This window comes from Molothrus aeneus, chromosome 12, assembly GCF_037042795.1.
Source record: "Molothrus aeneus isolate 106 chromosome 12, BPBGC_Maene_1.0, whole genome shotgun sequence".
NCBI classification, from domain to species: domain Eukaryota; kingdom Metazoa; phylum Chordata; class Aves; order Passeriformes; family Icteridae; genus Molothrus; species Molothrus aeneus.
The window spans coordinates 9,271,106-9,285,168 of NC_089657.1; the positions used below are offsets into that span (position 1 = coordinate 9,271,106).

Below are 14,063 nucleotides of genomic sequence, written 5' to 3' on the forward strand. Positions count from 1 at the left end.
TCAGGCCCAGCCTGGGCACTCAGGTGCCAGATGCTGCCCCGGGGGGCCGGGGTGGGGGACTGCCCTCCCTGGCCCCCATGTCCAGCAGCCGGTGCAGGAGGCCCCCTGCCCTGCCCCAGCGGCAGTGCCGAGGGGCCGGGGGGCTGCCCCGCAGGGCCCCCAGCAGCCCAGGCAGCTGTCGGGGCAGGCGGTAGGTGGGCAGGGGCCGAAGGGGTCGGGGGACGTCGCGGGGGCTGCAGAGCCGGCTGAAGTACGCCAGGACCCACCCGCCGCCGCGGCTCGCCGCCCCCAGCTCCCCATGCAGGCAGGCCATGGCTGCCCCAAAAATGTCATGGGCATCCCCAGGCGTCCCGTCAGCCATCCCGACCTGCCACCGATGGAAGAGCCGGGCACTGCCCCGGCTCCAGAGGAGCAGGACAGTGCCACGCTGGCGGTCCACGCGGCCCCGCTGGGCGTAGAGCCAGGGCAGGGCGCCCGCCTGGCCCAGGCCACCCGCTTCCCACAGGTCCAGGCGCACGTCACAGCCCAGCCCTGTGCGCAGCCGCTCGGCCAGGGCACACACCAGCCCCAGGTGCTCCTCTGAGTCGGGCGAGTACAGCAGCAGCACGGGGCGCCTGCCAGGGACACCTGCAGGGTGGAGGGGACAGTAGTGACAGCTCAGCTCCATGTCCTGGCATCCCCTGGGATGCAACAGCATGTGCCATACACCACCCTGGGACCCCCTGCAGCCCAGGAACTGGCACCCCCTGGCACTCCAGTCCCTCTTGCCATCCCTCCTGCAGCCCTCTTGGGTGCTCCTTACCATCATTTGGCCTCCAGGCACCACGGCAGTTGAGGAGCAGCACAGTCACCACCAGTCCCAGTGCCAGCACCAGCCCCAGCAGCCCGAAGTGCCTGCGGGAGACTGGGAGAGGGGCAGTAAAGGGGCTGTCTGCCCATTTCCACTGCCCCCTGAGTCCCCTCCAGAACCCTCTCTCACCATCGGGACAGAGCAGCTGCTTCCGAGCAAAATGCACGTCCGAGCGCCACACCTGGGGAACGGGCTGGGTGAGAGGGGGACCATGTTGGGTCCCCCACAGCACAGATGACTGCACAAGGGTCACCTTACCAGCACACAGCTGCCCAGGACCTGCACTGGCAGCAGCAGCGCCAACTCCCCTGGAGCAGAGCCCTCTAGCTGCAAAGTACAAGGGCAGGGTCGGTGCAGGTCTGTCTCCACCACGTCCCCCCAGCCCTGCAGCACTCACCTGTGTGACAGTGTAGAGTGGGGCCTCGGGTTCACACTGCCCACCCCGGCGCTGGCACAGGGCTGCGCTGAAGGCTGCAGGGATGCGGGAGGTGAGGTGCAGGTGCAGCTGGAGTCCCCAGACACTCACTGAGACATTCCAGGCAGTCTCTGTGGCCCTCAGAGAGAGAGGGGAGGTTGGAGGATGCCCAAGAGGGTGAGGGGTGCAAGGGACCCCAGGGCAGGGCTGTGCTTAGCCTAGGGCTGCCTCCTGCTCATAGGACTCACCTGACTGGTGGGGACACTCCACATGGCTGCTGTTCTTGTAGGAGAACTGAGGGGAGGTGGGATCAGCAAAGGGCAGGGTAAGCTGCCCTCACCCACCACAGCCCCTCAGCTCCTTCCGAGATGGTGCCCACCCACCCACAGAGACTTACTCGGAAGCAGAGCTGGGGGTGCACATCCACCTTGTCCAGTATGTACACCTGGAACAAATGGAGTGTGTCACAGTTACCATCTCTGACCCACACAGCCACAGTGCCCACCCACTGCCCTACAGGGATCCTGAGATCCAGGGGATGCCCCAGCAAGTGACATGGTCCCACATCCTGTGACACCTCAAGATCAGGAGCCCTCACCTGCTCATCCTCACTGGCCGTGGAATTGGGGATGTCGTGACAGGGTGCAGCCTCATCTGCTGCCTCCCTCCAGCAGAGGGTGGCCCGTGGGTGCAGGGCGCAGCTGGCACTCAGCACCATCGCCATCTGGTCCTTGCTGCTGGTGCTGAAGTCGTGGAAGTGCACCGAGGACCACAGCTCAGGGCCATCTGTGGGGCACCACATCAGTGGGGTGGGGTGACACCCAGGGATACCCTTGGGACTCAGCTCCCCTCCCCACAGGCACCAGGCACTCACAGGCATCTGGCCGGTCATGGAAGGGGCAGTGTTTGCTCCGTGGGCTGTCGTGGTGGGAGTAGGAGGCCTGGGGCAACAGAGCATGATAGTCAGAGCAGCATATGCCCCCCACCCCTCCTCATGCGAGGACAAAGGGGCTCTGATGGCCGTAGGGGAGGGCAACCCACCTCAATGCACAGGCAGGGCACCAGGAACTCATACGGCAGTGAGATGTGGTGGCCTCCGGGCACCAGCACCTGCAACATGGAGGGAGCATCAGCTGGCAGGGATTGTGTCCCTCCAGTCTGGGACGGGGGTGTCGGGGGGCAGAGCCGTTACCTGCTGGTGGAAGGGCCGGGGCAGCTCCTCACACTCCAGGGCCAGCTGGTGGCACAGCCGCACCATGAGGGGGGGACCCGCGGGCACCCGCACCTCAATGGCCCGAACCTCAGGGAGCCAAGCATGGGTAAAGACAGGCCCTGAAGAGCAGGCAGGGGGTTAGCTGGAACCGGCGTCCCCTCAGGACACCTCCCAAGCCCTTCAGTCTCACCGGGTGGCTCAGCGGTGACCGTATGGCTAGAGCTTAGGGCCAAGCCCCGATCTGGGATGGTGCGAAGGGAGACGTGGACTTGCCGCCCGCTCTCTGCCGGGAAGCAGTCGAACTGCACCTGCCACTGCGGGGAGCAGGGGGTCAGCGCAGGGTCCGGGCCTCGGTGCCCCGCTCCACGCCCAGCGCAGACTCACCGCTGAGCTGCCCGACACCCGGCGTCGCTGCCAAACCTGCAGCCAGCCAGCCCGGTTGGAGCCCAGCTCCAGGAATGTGAGGTGCAGTCCCCGGACACCGCCGAGCTCTGCGAGAAAGCGGCGTGGGTGCTGACATGGGTGGGGGGACTGGCTGTGTGTCCCCCGCCGCGGGGATGCCACCCCCGGCCGTACCTGAGGCGGGGAGGGCCAGGCGCACCCGCAGGCAGGGCTGGCAGGGCTGCGCGGGCAGGCACAGCCAGGCACGGCTCAGCGACAGCGCGGGCGGCTCCAGCGGCGGCCCGGGGCGGGAAGGGCGGCGGCAGCGGGGGCGGCTCAGCGTCCTGTCGGCTGCAGGGGGAGAGCAAACAGGGGGCGGCCGTGCGCCGGGGGTCCCGTAGGCAGCAGGAGCCCCGGGGACTGGGAGTGCTTGGAAAGGGGGGAGAGCCCCGGGGAGTGCCGGGGAGGTGTAGTCGGAAGGGAGGTGCCCCGGGGATCGAGAGTCCTGACAAACCAGGAGCCTCGGTGATTCAGAGTCCTCGGAAGCGGGAATCTTTGGGGGTCGGGAGTGCTCGGAAACAGGGAACCCCGGAGATCCGGAGCAGCCTTTGGAGGCGGGGAGCCCCAAGAGACAGGAAGTTTCGGGGACCGGGAGTCCTCGGAAGCGGGGAGCCCGGTGCCCCAGAAACCTGGAGCGCCCCGCCCTCGCCCCCCCATCCTCCCGGCCCCAGTAGCCGCGGGCGGGGGAAGCCCCACAGTCCCGCCGCACCCCGGAGCCGGTATGGCCGGGCAGGAGCAGCTCCGCGCTGACAGCCCTGCCCCGCCGCTACTCACCGGTGGCCCGGCACTCCTGCAAGCAAAGAGACGGGGTGAGCGCGGAGCCGCCCGCCCCCCACCTTCCCCCGCCACTTCCCTTCCCCGGCGCTCACGAAGTTGGCGGAGACCCGCAGGCGGGTCACGGCAGCCCCGGTCCCGGACGGAAGCAGCAGCAGCAGCGGCAGCAGCGCGGCGGCAGCGGCGAGCAGCACCGGGCGCCCCATGGTCGAGCGCCGCCGCTCCCCGCCCCGCCCCGGGCCGGCCCCGCCGCATTCCTGCACCGGCACGTGCGGCCCCGCCGGCCCCCCCCACCCCGCCGGGCGGCGCTTCCTGCGGCGCAGACACGCGTGGGGGAGCGGACGGTGCTTTATTTCCATAGAGCAGCGCGCGAAGGAAGGGGCACGCACCCCAGGGACCCTCCACGGCCCCGGCCCTCGGGGGTCTCCCCCTTGCATGCGAGCCCGGGGCCGTGGTGTGGCTCAGACACCCACCCCGTGGCCCCGGGGATCCCCCACCCACCGGAGCTGCGCCAGCGCTGCCCCACAGGACTGAACTGCAGAGCTTCAGCACCTCACGGAGCCCACCTATCCCCACTCATTTCTTCTTCTTCTCCTGCGTGCTAGTGAACCAGGAGTCCAGCAGCTTCTTGCTGTAGTAGAGTTGCCAGCCATGCACCTGCGCGGCCACCACCACCACCAGGTACATGACAGAGACGGCCGAGAAGCCGAAGATGAAGCGGTAAGCTTTGCCGTGGCGGTACAGCTGCTGTGCCATGGGGAACATCTCCATGGCCCCGTAGATGAGGGGAGCTATGGAGAAGAGGCCGGTGCTGATCATGGAGAGTACCAGGTAGCTGATGTTGTTGCGGGGGAAGGACAGGAGGCCCAGGAGGGAGGGCAGGATGCTGAGCAGGTAGGGATACTCCCACTGGTAGGGCATGGCCACCTGGTCGTGGGGCAGCAGCTTGAGGTGCCCCACGACCATCTGGGTCAGGAGCAGCAGCCAGATGACCACATGCGTGTAGATCAGCTTCTTGATCTCCGACTTGAGCGTCACGCTGGGGAGAGAGTGCAGGGTCATCAGGGCCTGCTGGGGTCGCGTGTCCCCCCGGGATCCCGGGAAAGGGGACACCTACCTCATCTGGTAGTGCGAGGCCACGCGCTCCCGGTGCTGGAAGTCGCTGCCGTCGGTGCCGGCGGCGCGGGGACCCCCGCGGGAGGCCATGGCGCTGTCCTGGGGAGACACCGCGTCAGGCGGGGCCGCCCTCCCCGCCCGCCTCCCCTGCGCAGCCCCGCCACAAGCCCCCCGGGCCTCCCTCCCACAGCGACAGCCCCGGGGCTCCCTCCCCGTGTCCGCCCTGCCCTCCGGGACATCCCCGCGGTGACCCTCCCGGGGGTGACACCCCCGGCCCGCCGCTCCCCGCCGTGCCGCACCTGCGGGCGGGACCCTCTGCCCGCGCTTCCGCTGCTCTATGGCCGCGGCCGCCGGCTCCGGATGCCGGGGGCAGCGCTCGGCGCAGGCGCGGCCCCGCCGCCATGGCGGGCACCGGGAGCGCTGCCGCTGCTGCCGCCGCCGCTGCCACCGCCGCGCGCGGGCTGGCGCGCCCGGGACTGGGAGTGCGCGCCGCGGGGTCAGCGGGGGGCAAGGGTGGATACAGGGGGTGCGTGCATGTGCGGGTGTACCGAGGTGCGTGTGTACGCTCAGGGGTGCACGCCCACGGGTGTGCTGGCACCAGGAGATGCACACGCGCGGGTACAGAGGTGTTATGAACTGGGGTTATGGGGGGGTTGGGGGATTGGGGACGTACCTGTGGGGTTGCAGATGTGCGAGCACAGAGGGGCCGGGGAAGCGTGAGGGTGCAGAGGCACGTGGAGAGGAGGGCGGACAGTGGTGGGTGAGATTTATGGACGCGCAGAGTGGGGTGCAGGGTAGGTACTGAAGGAAGTCCCATGTGTGTCCCCCTGCCCACTCCATCCCCTGCAGGTGGAGGCGGCTGCTGGGCCCCAAGGAGACGCTGAGGCTGCTGGAGGGCTCCGTGGTGCACCGGGAAGGTACCTGCGACAGGGGAAAATGGGGACAAGGGACACTGAGGGGGGTACATCCTGACCAGACTTTCCCTCACTAGGAGCCCTGCTGGCACTGAACAAACCCCCTGGCCTCCCCATTCTGGGTGAGTACAGGACAGCAGTGGAGGTCTGCAGGGGTGGGGATGTCTGCATGGGGGGCTCAGCAGGTGCTGACCTGCTGGCATCTCCACAGGGCGTCCTGGGGACCTGAGCCTGGATGTGCTGCTGCCGGCACTGAGACGACACCTGGGCCTCGATGCTGATCTCCACGTGGTGAAGGCTCCTGCCAGGTGTGGTAGGAGGGTTCAGGCTGGAGGTCCTGGGGTGGAGCTGGGGCTGCCTTTCCCCCTCCAGGTCTCAAGCAGCCATGTCCCACAGGGAGTATTCTGGCCTTGTCCTCCTGTCCAGCTGCTACCACACCACTAAGAAGCTCCAACAGTTCTTCACTGATGCTCGTTGGAGAGGCCAGTACCCTGCCACATATCGGTGAGTCCTTGGGACCCTGCCATGCTGGCATGGGAGTCCTGTCCCCTTCTCACCACCTTACCCTGCAGTGCCATCACCGTGGGAGTCCCAGCAGAGGTGGAGGGTGAAATCTCCACAGGGCTGAGCTGGCAGCAGCAAGGGGACAGAGCCATGGTAAGGGGGTGCCAGTGGGCTGGGGGCATAGGGCATACCCCAGGGAGTGCTGAGGGCTGTGCTCTGCAGGTGGTGCCAGTCCCAGCCCCAGGACGCCGCAGCCTGGCCAGGAAGGATGTGAAGAGCACCCTGACACGCTACCGGGTGCTGAGTGCCGTGGGGGGCTGTGCCCTCCTCCAGCTCCAGCCCAGGACGGGTGAGTAGCCCCCAACACCTCCACCACCCCAGGCACCCTTCCTCACCCCTGCAATCTCACCTTGTCCCTGTTCCTCCCCAGCCTTCCCAGAACAGCTCCAGGTGCACCTGACGCTGCTGCTGTGTCCAGCCCTGGGTGACCACAAGCACTCCTCCCGCGTGGGCAGGGTGCTGGGAGTGCCCTTCTTTCTGAGCCCCGAATCTGCCCCCACCCACACACAGGTCCGTGGCCAGGCTGGGTGCTGGGTGGGGCTTTCAGCACAGCCTTAGTGATCCCACTGAGCTGCCCACTCACATTGCAGGTACTGGACGAGGAGTTGCTGTCCCGGCTGGGGCTTTCTCCACGGCAGCTCCATCACCTCCCACTCCACATCCACCTGCAGGAGCTAGTGCTGCCTGAGGGCCCTCTCCGTGCCCCCCCACCACCATACTTCCTGCACACTCTGCGCTGTCTGGGGCTGCCTGAGCACTAGGAGCCATGGTGCTGCCATGGACACCCTTCTGCTCTCTGCCACCCTATTAAAATCCCCCCGTTGTCTGGGAGGCCCAGCACTCAGTTCTTTTCTTGGCACACAGAGGATGCATTTCTCCTGGCTGTGCCTCTGGGGGCACCAGCCCTGCCGCCACTCTCTGCCTGCCCTGGTTCCAAGTGCTGGAATGCAGCAGCGTCATCACCCACCGCAGCTCTGTCTGGCAGGGGCAACCGTAGGCAGGAGCTGAGGCAGCTTTTCCTGCCTGCTCTCTGCCCTGGCAGCCCCAGTTCCCACCCACAGCCCCATCCCAGAGGCAGTCCTAGCCCTCCCCACAGCTCTCACACACAGAAGGTCCAAGACAGACTCCTTATCACAGAATCATTTTAAAGCGTGGGAGGAGCTGGGTACCACGACACAGCAGTGGGATCTCTTTGGCATCAGAGGCAGCCGGTGTTGACTCAGCAAGGACAGGCAGGGTGCTGTCCACTCCTGGGGCTGTCTCAGTGTCCCAAGTCTTCTGCATCCCATTGGGAGCTGCTGTGTTCTTCTGCTCCAGGCATGGGGTGGTGCTCTGTGCAGACTGAGGTTGTTGCAGGGGCTTGGCAGGAGGGAAGGAGCGTGCAGAACCTTGGGTTAGCCAGGGGTTTCTGGGGGTTCCCCGGGGTGGTGGCATCGGCACCCAATCCAGGGGACAGACACTGATCTGGGGCTGCTCAGGTGGGTGACTGAGCCGTGGCAGCCCCTGGCTCCCAGCAGGGGAGGCCCGAGGCTTTGGTGGTGCTGGGGGGTCAGAGGTGGCGGAAGGGCAGTGGCTCTGTTGCTCCAGAGGAGGCAGCTTCTTTGTTGCTGCTCTGGGCTGGGTCCCCTGGGTGGTTCTGCCCGCTGGGGACACAGAGCACTTGTAGGCACTGGGCACTGTGGTAGGAGATCGATGCCGTGCTCTCCGGGACACCTGGGTGGTTCTGCCCCCTGGCGACAGGGAGAGCTTGGGGGCACTGGGCACCGTGGTAGGAGATGGATGCTGTGCTCTCCGGGGCACCTGGGTGGTTCTGGCCCCTGGGGACAGGGAGAGCTTGCGGGCACTGGGCCCAGAGTTGGAGAAATGGCGCTGTGCTCGCTTACGTGCATGGATGGCTCTGGCCCTTGGGGACACAGGGAGCTTGCGGGCACTGGGCGCAGTGGTGGAGAAATGACACTGTGCTCGCTTGGGGACACGGGTGTCTCTGGCCCTTGGGGACACAGGGTCCTGAAGAGTGGTGGGGGGCTGGTCCTGGGCTTGCTCTTGTGCTGACTGGAGGCTCTTCAGGGAACAGCCTTTGACCAGCAGCTTCACACGTCCTGACAGAAGCTTGGGCACAGCTGCCTGCAGGGAGACAGCAGGTGTTGGGAGGGCTCAGGGTGTCTGGGGGGTGTGTTGGCCCCCTCCCTTCAGCCTACCTCCTTGTAGATGAGCTCAAACGCTCCAATGGGACAGGTGGGGTTGTCCTTGCGGTCCAGCACGAGGCACAGTGTGTCCCGCTGGACATTGGCACAGAGCTGTCGGGTCACTGCCGAGGAGGGGCTCATGGTGGGGCAGGAGTTGATCTCCAGCAGCCAGGGCTGGAGGTTCTCCCCAACAACAAAGTCGGCCCCATAGAGCTCGAAGTTGCCTTTGCGGAAGCGCACCCGGTCCCGGGCACTGCGCAGAGCGTTCAGGATCGCCGCCTTCATGCCGGGCACCAGCACCTTGTGCCAAGCATCCCCCTGCCCCACCTGTGCCAGATATTCCTGGAACTGCTTGTTTGACCAGATCTTGTCGGGGGGCACACGGGGGTCCTGGTCTGGTGACGTCTTGTACCACTTCTGGACGGAGACATTGCAGAGGTGCCTGGCACTGGAGCAGGGAGAGCGGGGCTGGGTCAGGGGGTGCCGGGGTGCTGGGGTGTGGGGAGCCACGGTAGGGGCACTCACCGCTCCAGGTGATGCAGGGAGAAGGGCCGGGAGCAAAAGCGCAGGTAGCAGTCTTGGTAGAACCAGACAGTCAGTGGCTTCCAGTCAGTCACAACAAACCATTGCCGGATGTCGAATTTAGTGCCAAAAATGGTCAGCAGCTGCTCCACGTACTTCTGCACCACCCATCTGCCCACCTGCACCGAGGGTGCTGTGCAGCTCCATGCCAGCTGCAGCATCTCCTCCAGCCGCGTCATGCAGATGATGCCTGGAAAAAACAGTCATAGTGGGACCCCTCCTAAATGGGGAACTTCTGTGTGCTCCCCACTTCCCCCAGCCTTACCCCTGCCTTGGGATTCAGCACCAGGCTTGAGGATCCAGACGTTGAGCTTGCCCTCCATGTCAAGCTGGGGCAGCTTCTCTGCCAGGCTCTGCAGCAGGTTCTGGCACTGCTTCCGCTGCTGCCTGGTCAGCACCAGCCCTGCCCCCTCACTGTGGGGGGAAGGGGGCCTCAGCAGCAGCCCTGCCATGGTGCCCCCTGTCCCCCCATCCTAGTCAGCACTCACTGTGCCACACGGTAGTATTGCTGCAGGAAGTTGTCCCAGTCGATGCATGTCCTGCAGGGGGATGGGGTGTTCCTGTCGATGTCCTCGTGCTGCAGAACGCCCAGGTGCTGCTTACAGACCTCCAGGGCTTCCTCCACCAGCTCAGGGTACAGGGGGGAGCCTGGCTGTGCTGTAGAATGCTTGGGGTGAGATGTGACTCCTATGCCAGCTTTGGGGACAGAGCCTCCCTGTAGGATGGGTGGCTTTGGGTGCATGGGGATGGTATTGGGAGCAGAGCACCCATAAGCTGGGCTAGTAGGAGGTAGTGGGGGATCCCAGGCCACAGCCACAAGCAGAGGCTGTGTTTCCAAGCTCAGCCATCCATTGTCCCTAACTCTATACTCTCTGCCATCATCCCCAGGCCCAGCTTCACGTACTCACCTTCCCCATTGTCAGAGTTTGGGACCTGCTCAGTCCTCACTGGCCTGTCCCCAGCCTCCTCCAGGGCCAGTTTGAGCAGGCTGCGTGCTGCTGTCAGGCGGAAATCCTCTGCAAGAGGGAGGCATCATCCCCAGCCAGTCCTGCACAGCACACTGGGGCAGTGGGAGAACAAGGAGGGACAGGAGGGCAACAGGCTTCAGCTCACCAATGAAAGCTTCTCGATCATCTCTGGTCCCCAGGCGGTAGCACCGGGGGAAGAAGGCATTGGGGTCAGCTTGCTCAATCCACGGCAGGTTTTGTAGGCTGAGGCACAGGCCCTCCTGTTTAGAGGAAGTTGTCAGTGCCTACTGGACCCCATCCCCCTGCCCAAGGGCTCCAGCCTCCCACCTTGGTGGTGAATGCATCCACCCGGGCATAGTGGTTCAGCACACTGTCATCCTGCAGCAGCTGGCGGTCAATGGTCTCAAGGAAGTTGGTCCAGATGAAGTTTGGCAACTGGTCCCGTGCCAGGTAGGACTGGCGGAGGGAGGAAGCCAGGGTGGGACACAGAGCCCCCATCCCACCCTCATGCCCTGTCCAAGGCTGTGCCCATGCCTGGGGCAGTGGCAGAGCTCAGCCCCAGCCCTCTGTGCTAACCATGAGGTCATGGATGCCGTGTGGGTCCTCATCACACTGCTCTTCCTCCTTCTCAGCAGGTAGCCACGGGTAGTGCAGGGGGTCTGTGGTCCCCAGAACAGGCTGTGCCACACCACGTGGGTTCAGCAGCACCTCCCTCTGCCTAGCACCACCACTGCCTGGCGCTGTCTGCAGGCGCTGCCTGCTTTGGTCACTGCAGTGCTGCTCCAGCTGCCTGCCCGTGCTGGGTGCCTTCCTCTCCACCCAGCCCCGGGCTCGCAGCAGGCGGCGGATGATGGGGTAGGGGCCCTGTACCATGAAGATCTTCTTCTCCTGTGCAGAGACCAGTGGGCTCAGCCTGCCCCAGTTCTTGTTCCTCTAGCTCGGCTCTCCTGAGCCAGAAACGCAATAAATGCAAGCAGGTGGCATTTGAGGGCTGTGAAATCGGGTCCCTCACCTTAATGGCCATCTCTACATGCAGCTTGGCCTTCTTGATCTGCTCAAGGTTAAGCAAGTGCTGGCAGCGAACCTGGTGGCTGGTGGTGGCTGCTGAATGCCCTGTGAGGACAGTCCTGTCTGAGCCCACTGTCCCCACTCCCACAGGGCAGGCATGGAGAGGTAGAAAGCACTGACCTGCCTGCCTCTGGCATGACCTTCGGGCCCTTGAAAGGGTAGTCTCCGACCTGCTGAGCCTTGTGCCAGCATCCCAGCTGCAGTGCACAGTCCCAGGATACCCCGCTGTACCCTTGTCCCCAGCCTCCTGGGCCATGAGGTGGCTGAAGTGTACCCTGCTCAAGTATTGTCCCTGTCTGGGGGACTGTGTGCCTGCAGTGCTGCTCTCTGGGTCACATTGTCCCATGGCAGCCTGAGGAGAGCTCTGGGTGGCTCTTCCTCCTCTGTGCCAAGCAGCTTGGCCTATTCCCCTGTCTTGCTGGGGACTGAAGTCGGAGTCCAGCACAGGACATGGCCTCTGAACCCCAGTACCACTGATGTTAGAATGCAGGACATGGCTCCCCAACGCCAGCACCACTGTGATGTCACAGCCCCAACTCCAGCCACCACGATGGCTCCACTGCACACAAGGGGGGACACAAACAGCCCCCTACATCCACAGCCAGCCATCCCCCATTCAAACCTCACACCCTGCACAAAATCCTTTTGTGCCCCACAACCCAAGCTCCTTGCTACCCCCAGGGCAACTTCAAGTCCTTTCATACTCTCCTGACACCCCCCATGGCCCCTCACACACCATCAGGGCTGACCCCACTGTTGGCTGTTGCTGGACTGTGCCCGTCCAGTTCCATTCCTGCTCCCATTCCATGCCCTCCCCCATCCCCCGGTGTGGCCCAGAGTGGCGGGAGGGAAGAGACGGAGGCGGTGGGTACAGCAAACAAGACCGTTTAAAAAACAAGACGAGACAGGGGCGGCGGCGGGGCCGCGCTGCCGCAAGCAGGGGCTGCTCCCGCCCAGCCCAGAGAGGGGCGGGCAGGGCCCGGCCCCGCCCGGCGATCCTCGAGAAACGGGAGCAGGCACAGGCACAGTGCCCGCTGGGCACAAGCACAGGGGAGCCACGGGGTCCTGCACCACGGCCTAAAACTGGAGAGAAAACACACAGCTGTTAGTCCAGTCCCTGCTTGCAGTGCTCTGAGAACCCTCACCACCCTCCTGGCACCTGGGATGGAGGCTAAGGGTGGCCACTGCTCACAGGGATTCATGCTCAGCTTCTCCTGCTGCCTCCCCAGGCACTGCACATCCATCTCAGCACCCACCAAAAGGATCTCATCCCCTAAGGCTGCTGCTGCCACTGAGCAAGCTCTGGGAGTCTCAAAAGCTGGCACTTCATGAGCAAAGGGGATACAAGCACCTTTGACATCCTTTCCTCCCTGTCCCCAAGAGGTTCCTTGGGCAGGGTGTCACCCTGTCCTCACTAATGGGACTGGGGGACTCTGGGCACAAGGGCCACACTGGCTTTGACCCCACACCCCACTCCCAAAATCAGAGACCCCTCCTCCCATTTCAGAGTCTCACATTCTTAAGGAACTCCTCTGCCACGATGCGGGCCCTCGCATTGACAGAGAGTTTCATCTCGCTGATTTCCTTGTCAATCTCCTCCATGAAGTGGATGACAAAGTCCACCAGCTTGTGCTTGTACATCTGCTCCGTGTGGAAGTTTGTGATCAAGAAGCTGATATCGTAACCCTGCACAAGAGAAAAGCACCCTAGGGTTTAGCACCCAAATGCTGGCCATGCAAGCTCACATCCCAGTTCTGCACTGGACACCCTCCCAGTGCCAGGAGCAGAGCCAGGAGTTGCTTTGTCCCCTCCCTGCCACCTCACCTCCACAGGCTTTCTGCGCAGAATAAAGAAGTTCTCAGCCCTCATCATCATAAAGCGCATGAATTTGTGGCACAAGATCTTCTCGATCTCGTCAGCCTGGAGAGACAAAAGGGAAGTGAGGCTTCCCCACGGGCTGAGCTGCCAGTCCCCTGCCCGAACCCCCCTCACCTGCTTCACGGCGATGCTGACGCGCACGGAGTTAATGGAGCCCTCGATGAGCACCTTCTCCTTCTCGTTCCTGCTGATGATCACCGGCTGCAACAGCAGCTCCTTGCTGCTCCTGCGAACAGAGGGAGGGCAGGAGTGACTCATTTACTGTGGGAAACAGGGAAGGGGAGCCGCAGGGATCAGGGGCATGTGGGGGCTTTGCTACAGGATGCTCCTGTGTCCCGAAGATGTTCCTCCTCAGGGCAGACATTTCCTCGGTCCCAAGCTAGATCCCCTTTCTCCTCCCCGCAGCTCCCCCGGCTCCCTGCCGGCACCGGCCTTGCGCCTAAGGGCTGGGGGGGGGGGGGGGCAAGGCACGGCAGGAACGGGCCAGCGGCCCCCGGGGCGGGCAGCCAGGGCCCCGCAGGGCTCTCTTGGTGTTCCCTCCCGCCCCCGTACCTGACTTCCACCTCGGGCTTGTTGTGCCGCTCCACCACCTGCGAGGAGAAGTTCTCCAAGCACAGCGCGGCCTGCAGCGTAGCGCGCACCGCGTTCAGGTACGGGCGCAGCGTGGCAGTCTGCGGGGACACGGCGGCGGCGTCAGACCCCCGACCGGAGCCCGGGGTCGGGTCTTTCCCCCTGCCCCAGCCCCCGACCAGCAGCCCGCTGCCCCCGCAGCTCCGCTCACTCCGCCGGCCCCGGTTCCGACCCTCCCCGGCCTCCCCGCTGCCACCGCCCCTCACGGGGCGCCCCCCGCCCTACCATGGTGGCAGCGGAGCTCCGGGCCGGCCAGGCGGAAGTAGCTGATCACCTCTTCCGGGATGCGCGGCACCTCCCACTGCGGCGGGAGGGAGGGGGGGCGGCGGGAGGCTCCCGCCCTGCGGCCTGGCCCCCCCGCGGCACGGAGCCGGGTGGCGGCGGCGAGACTTCGCGCGGCTCCCCCCGCGCCGCGCCGCGCTTGGTACGGGCCTGTCAGCGCTTCCATATTAGGGAAGGGAGAT

At 65.0% G+C, this 14,063-nt stretch overlaps 5 protein-coding genes across 5 annotated transcripts; 1 reads left to right on the forward strand and 4 right to left on the reverse strand.

Moving 5' to 3' along the window:
* Nucleotides 1–11: 11 nt before the first annotated feature.
* IL17RE (interleukin 17 receptor E) lies at nt 12–3,899 on the reverse strand. Its single transcript, XM_066558087.1, has 15 exons — nt 3,789–3,899; nt 3,694–3,709; nt 3,055–3,210; nt 2,863–2,969; nt 2,669–2,792; nt 2,458–2,597; nt 2,307–2,375; nt 2,140–2,206; nt 1,864–2,051; nt 1,663–1,710; nt 1,514–1,559; nt 1,248–1,396; nt 1,109–1,177; nt 803–1,031; nt 12–627 (listed from the first exon to the last, which is right to left on the reverse strand). The coding sequence occupies exons 1-15, from the start codon at nt 3,897–3,899 to the stop codon at nt 20–22; spliced, it is 2,127 nt and encodes a 708-aa protein (XP_066414184.1). The 3' UTR covers nt 12–19.
* A 128-nt stretch (nt 3,900–4,027) lies between these two features.
* JAGN1 (jagunal homolog 1) lies at nt 4,028–5,231 on the reverse strand. The gene is made up of 3 exons (XM_066557881.1): nt 5,109–5,231; nt 4,811–4,908; nt 4,028–4,732 (listed from the first exon to the last, which is right to left on the reverse strand). Exons 2-3 carry the CDS (start codon nt 4,897–4,899, stop codon nt 4,270–4,272), a joined length of 552 nt encoding a protein of 183 aa, XP_066413978.1. The 5' UTR covers nt 4,900–4,908; nt 5,109–5,231; the 3' UTR covers nt 4,028–4,269.
* Nucleotides 5,210–7,118, forward strand: RPUSD3 (RNA pseudouridine synthase D3). Its single transcript, XM_066557880.1, has 9 exons — nt 5,210–5,305; nt 5,659–5,726; nt 5,801–5,845; nt 5,935–6,031; nt 6,120–6,227; nt 6,296–6,380; nt 6,450–6,576; nt 6,658–6,797; nt 6,878–7,118. The coding sequence occupies exons 1-9, from the start codon at nt 5,211–5,213 to the stop codon at nt 7,046–7,048; spliced, it is 936 nt and encodes a 311-aa protein (XP_066413977.1). The 5' UTR covers nt 5,210; the 3' UTR covers nt 7,049–7,118.
* A 300-nt stretch (nt 7,119–7,418) lies between these two features.
* On the reverse strand, nt 7,419–11,047 carry TTLL3 (tubulin tyrosine ligase like 3). Its single transcript, XM_066558370.1, is given in 9 exon segments — nt 7,419–8,411; nt 8,486–8,921; nt 8,999–9,469; nt 9,544–9,712; nt 9,964–10,071; nt 10,169–10,283; nt 10,351–10,479; nt 10,600–10,911; nt 11,036–11,047. Coding segments are annotated over 9 exon segments (2,745 nt in total).
* A 913-nt stretch (nt 11,048–11,960) lies between these two features.
* On the reverse strand, nt 11,961–13,954 carry ARPC4 (actin related protein 2/3 complex subunit 4). The gene is made up of 6 exons (XM_066557882.1): nt 13,825–13,954; nt 13,522–13,640; nt 13,084–13,195; nt 12,916–13,011; nt 12,607–12,777; nt 11,961–12,174 (listed from the first exon to the last, which is right to left on the reverse strand). Exons 1-6 carry the CDS (start codon nt 13,825–13,827, stop codon nt 12,169–12,171), a joined length of 507 nt encoding a protein of 168 aa, XP_066413979.1. The 5' UTR covers nt 13,828–13,954; the 3' UTR covers nt 11,961–12,168.
* Nucleotides 13,955–14,063: the final 109 nt, after the last annotated feature.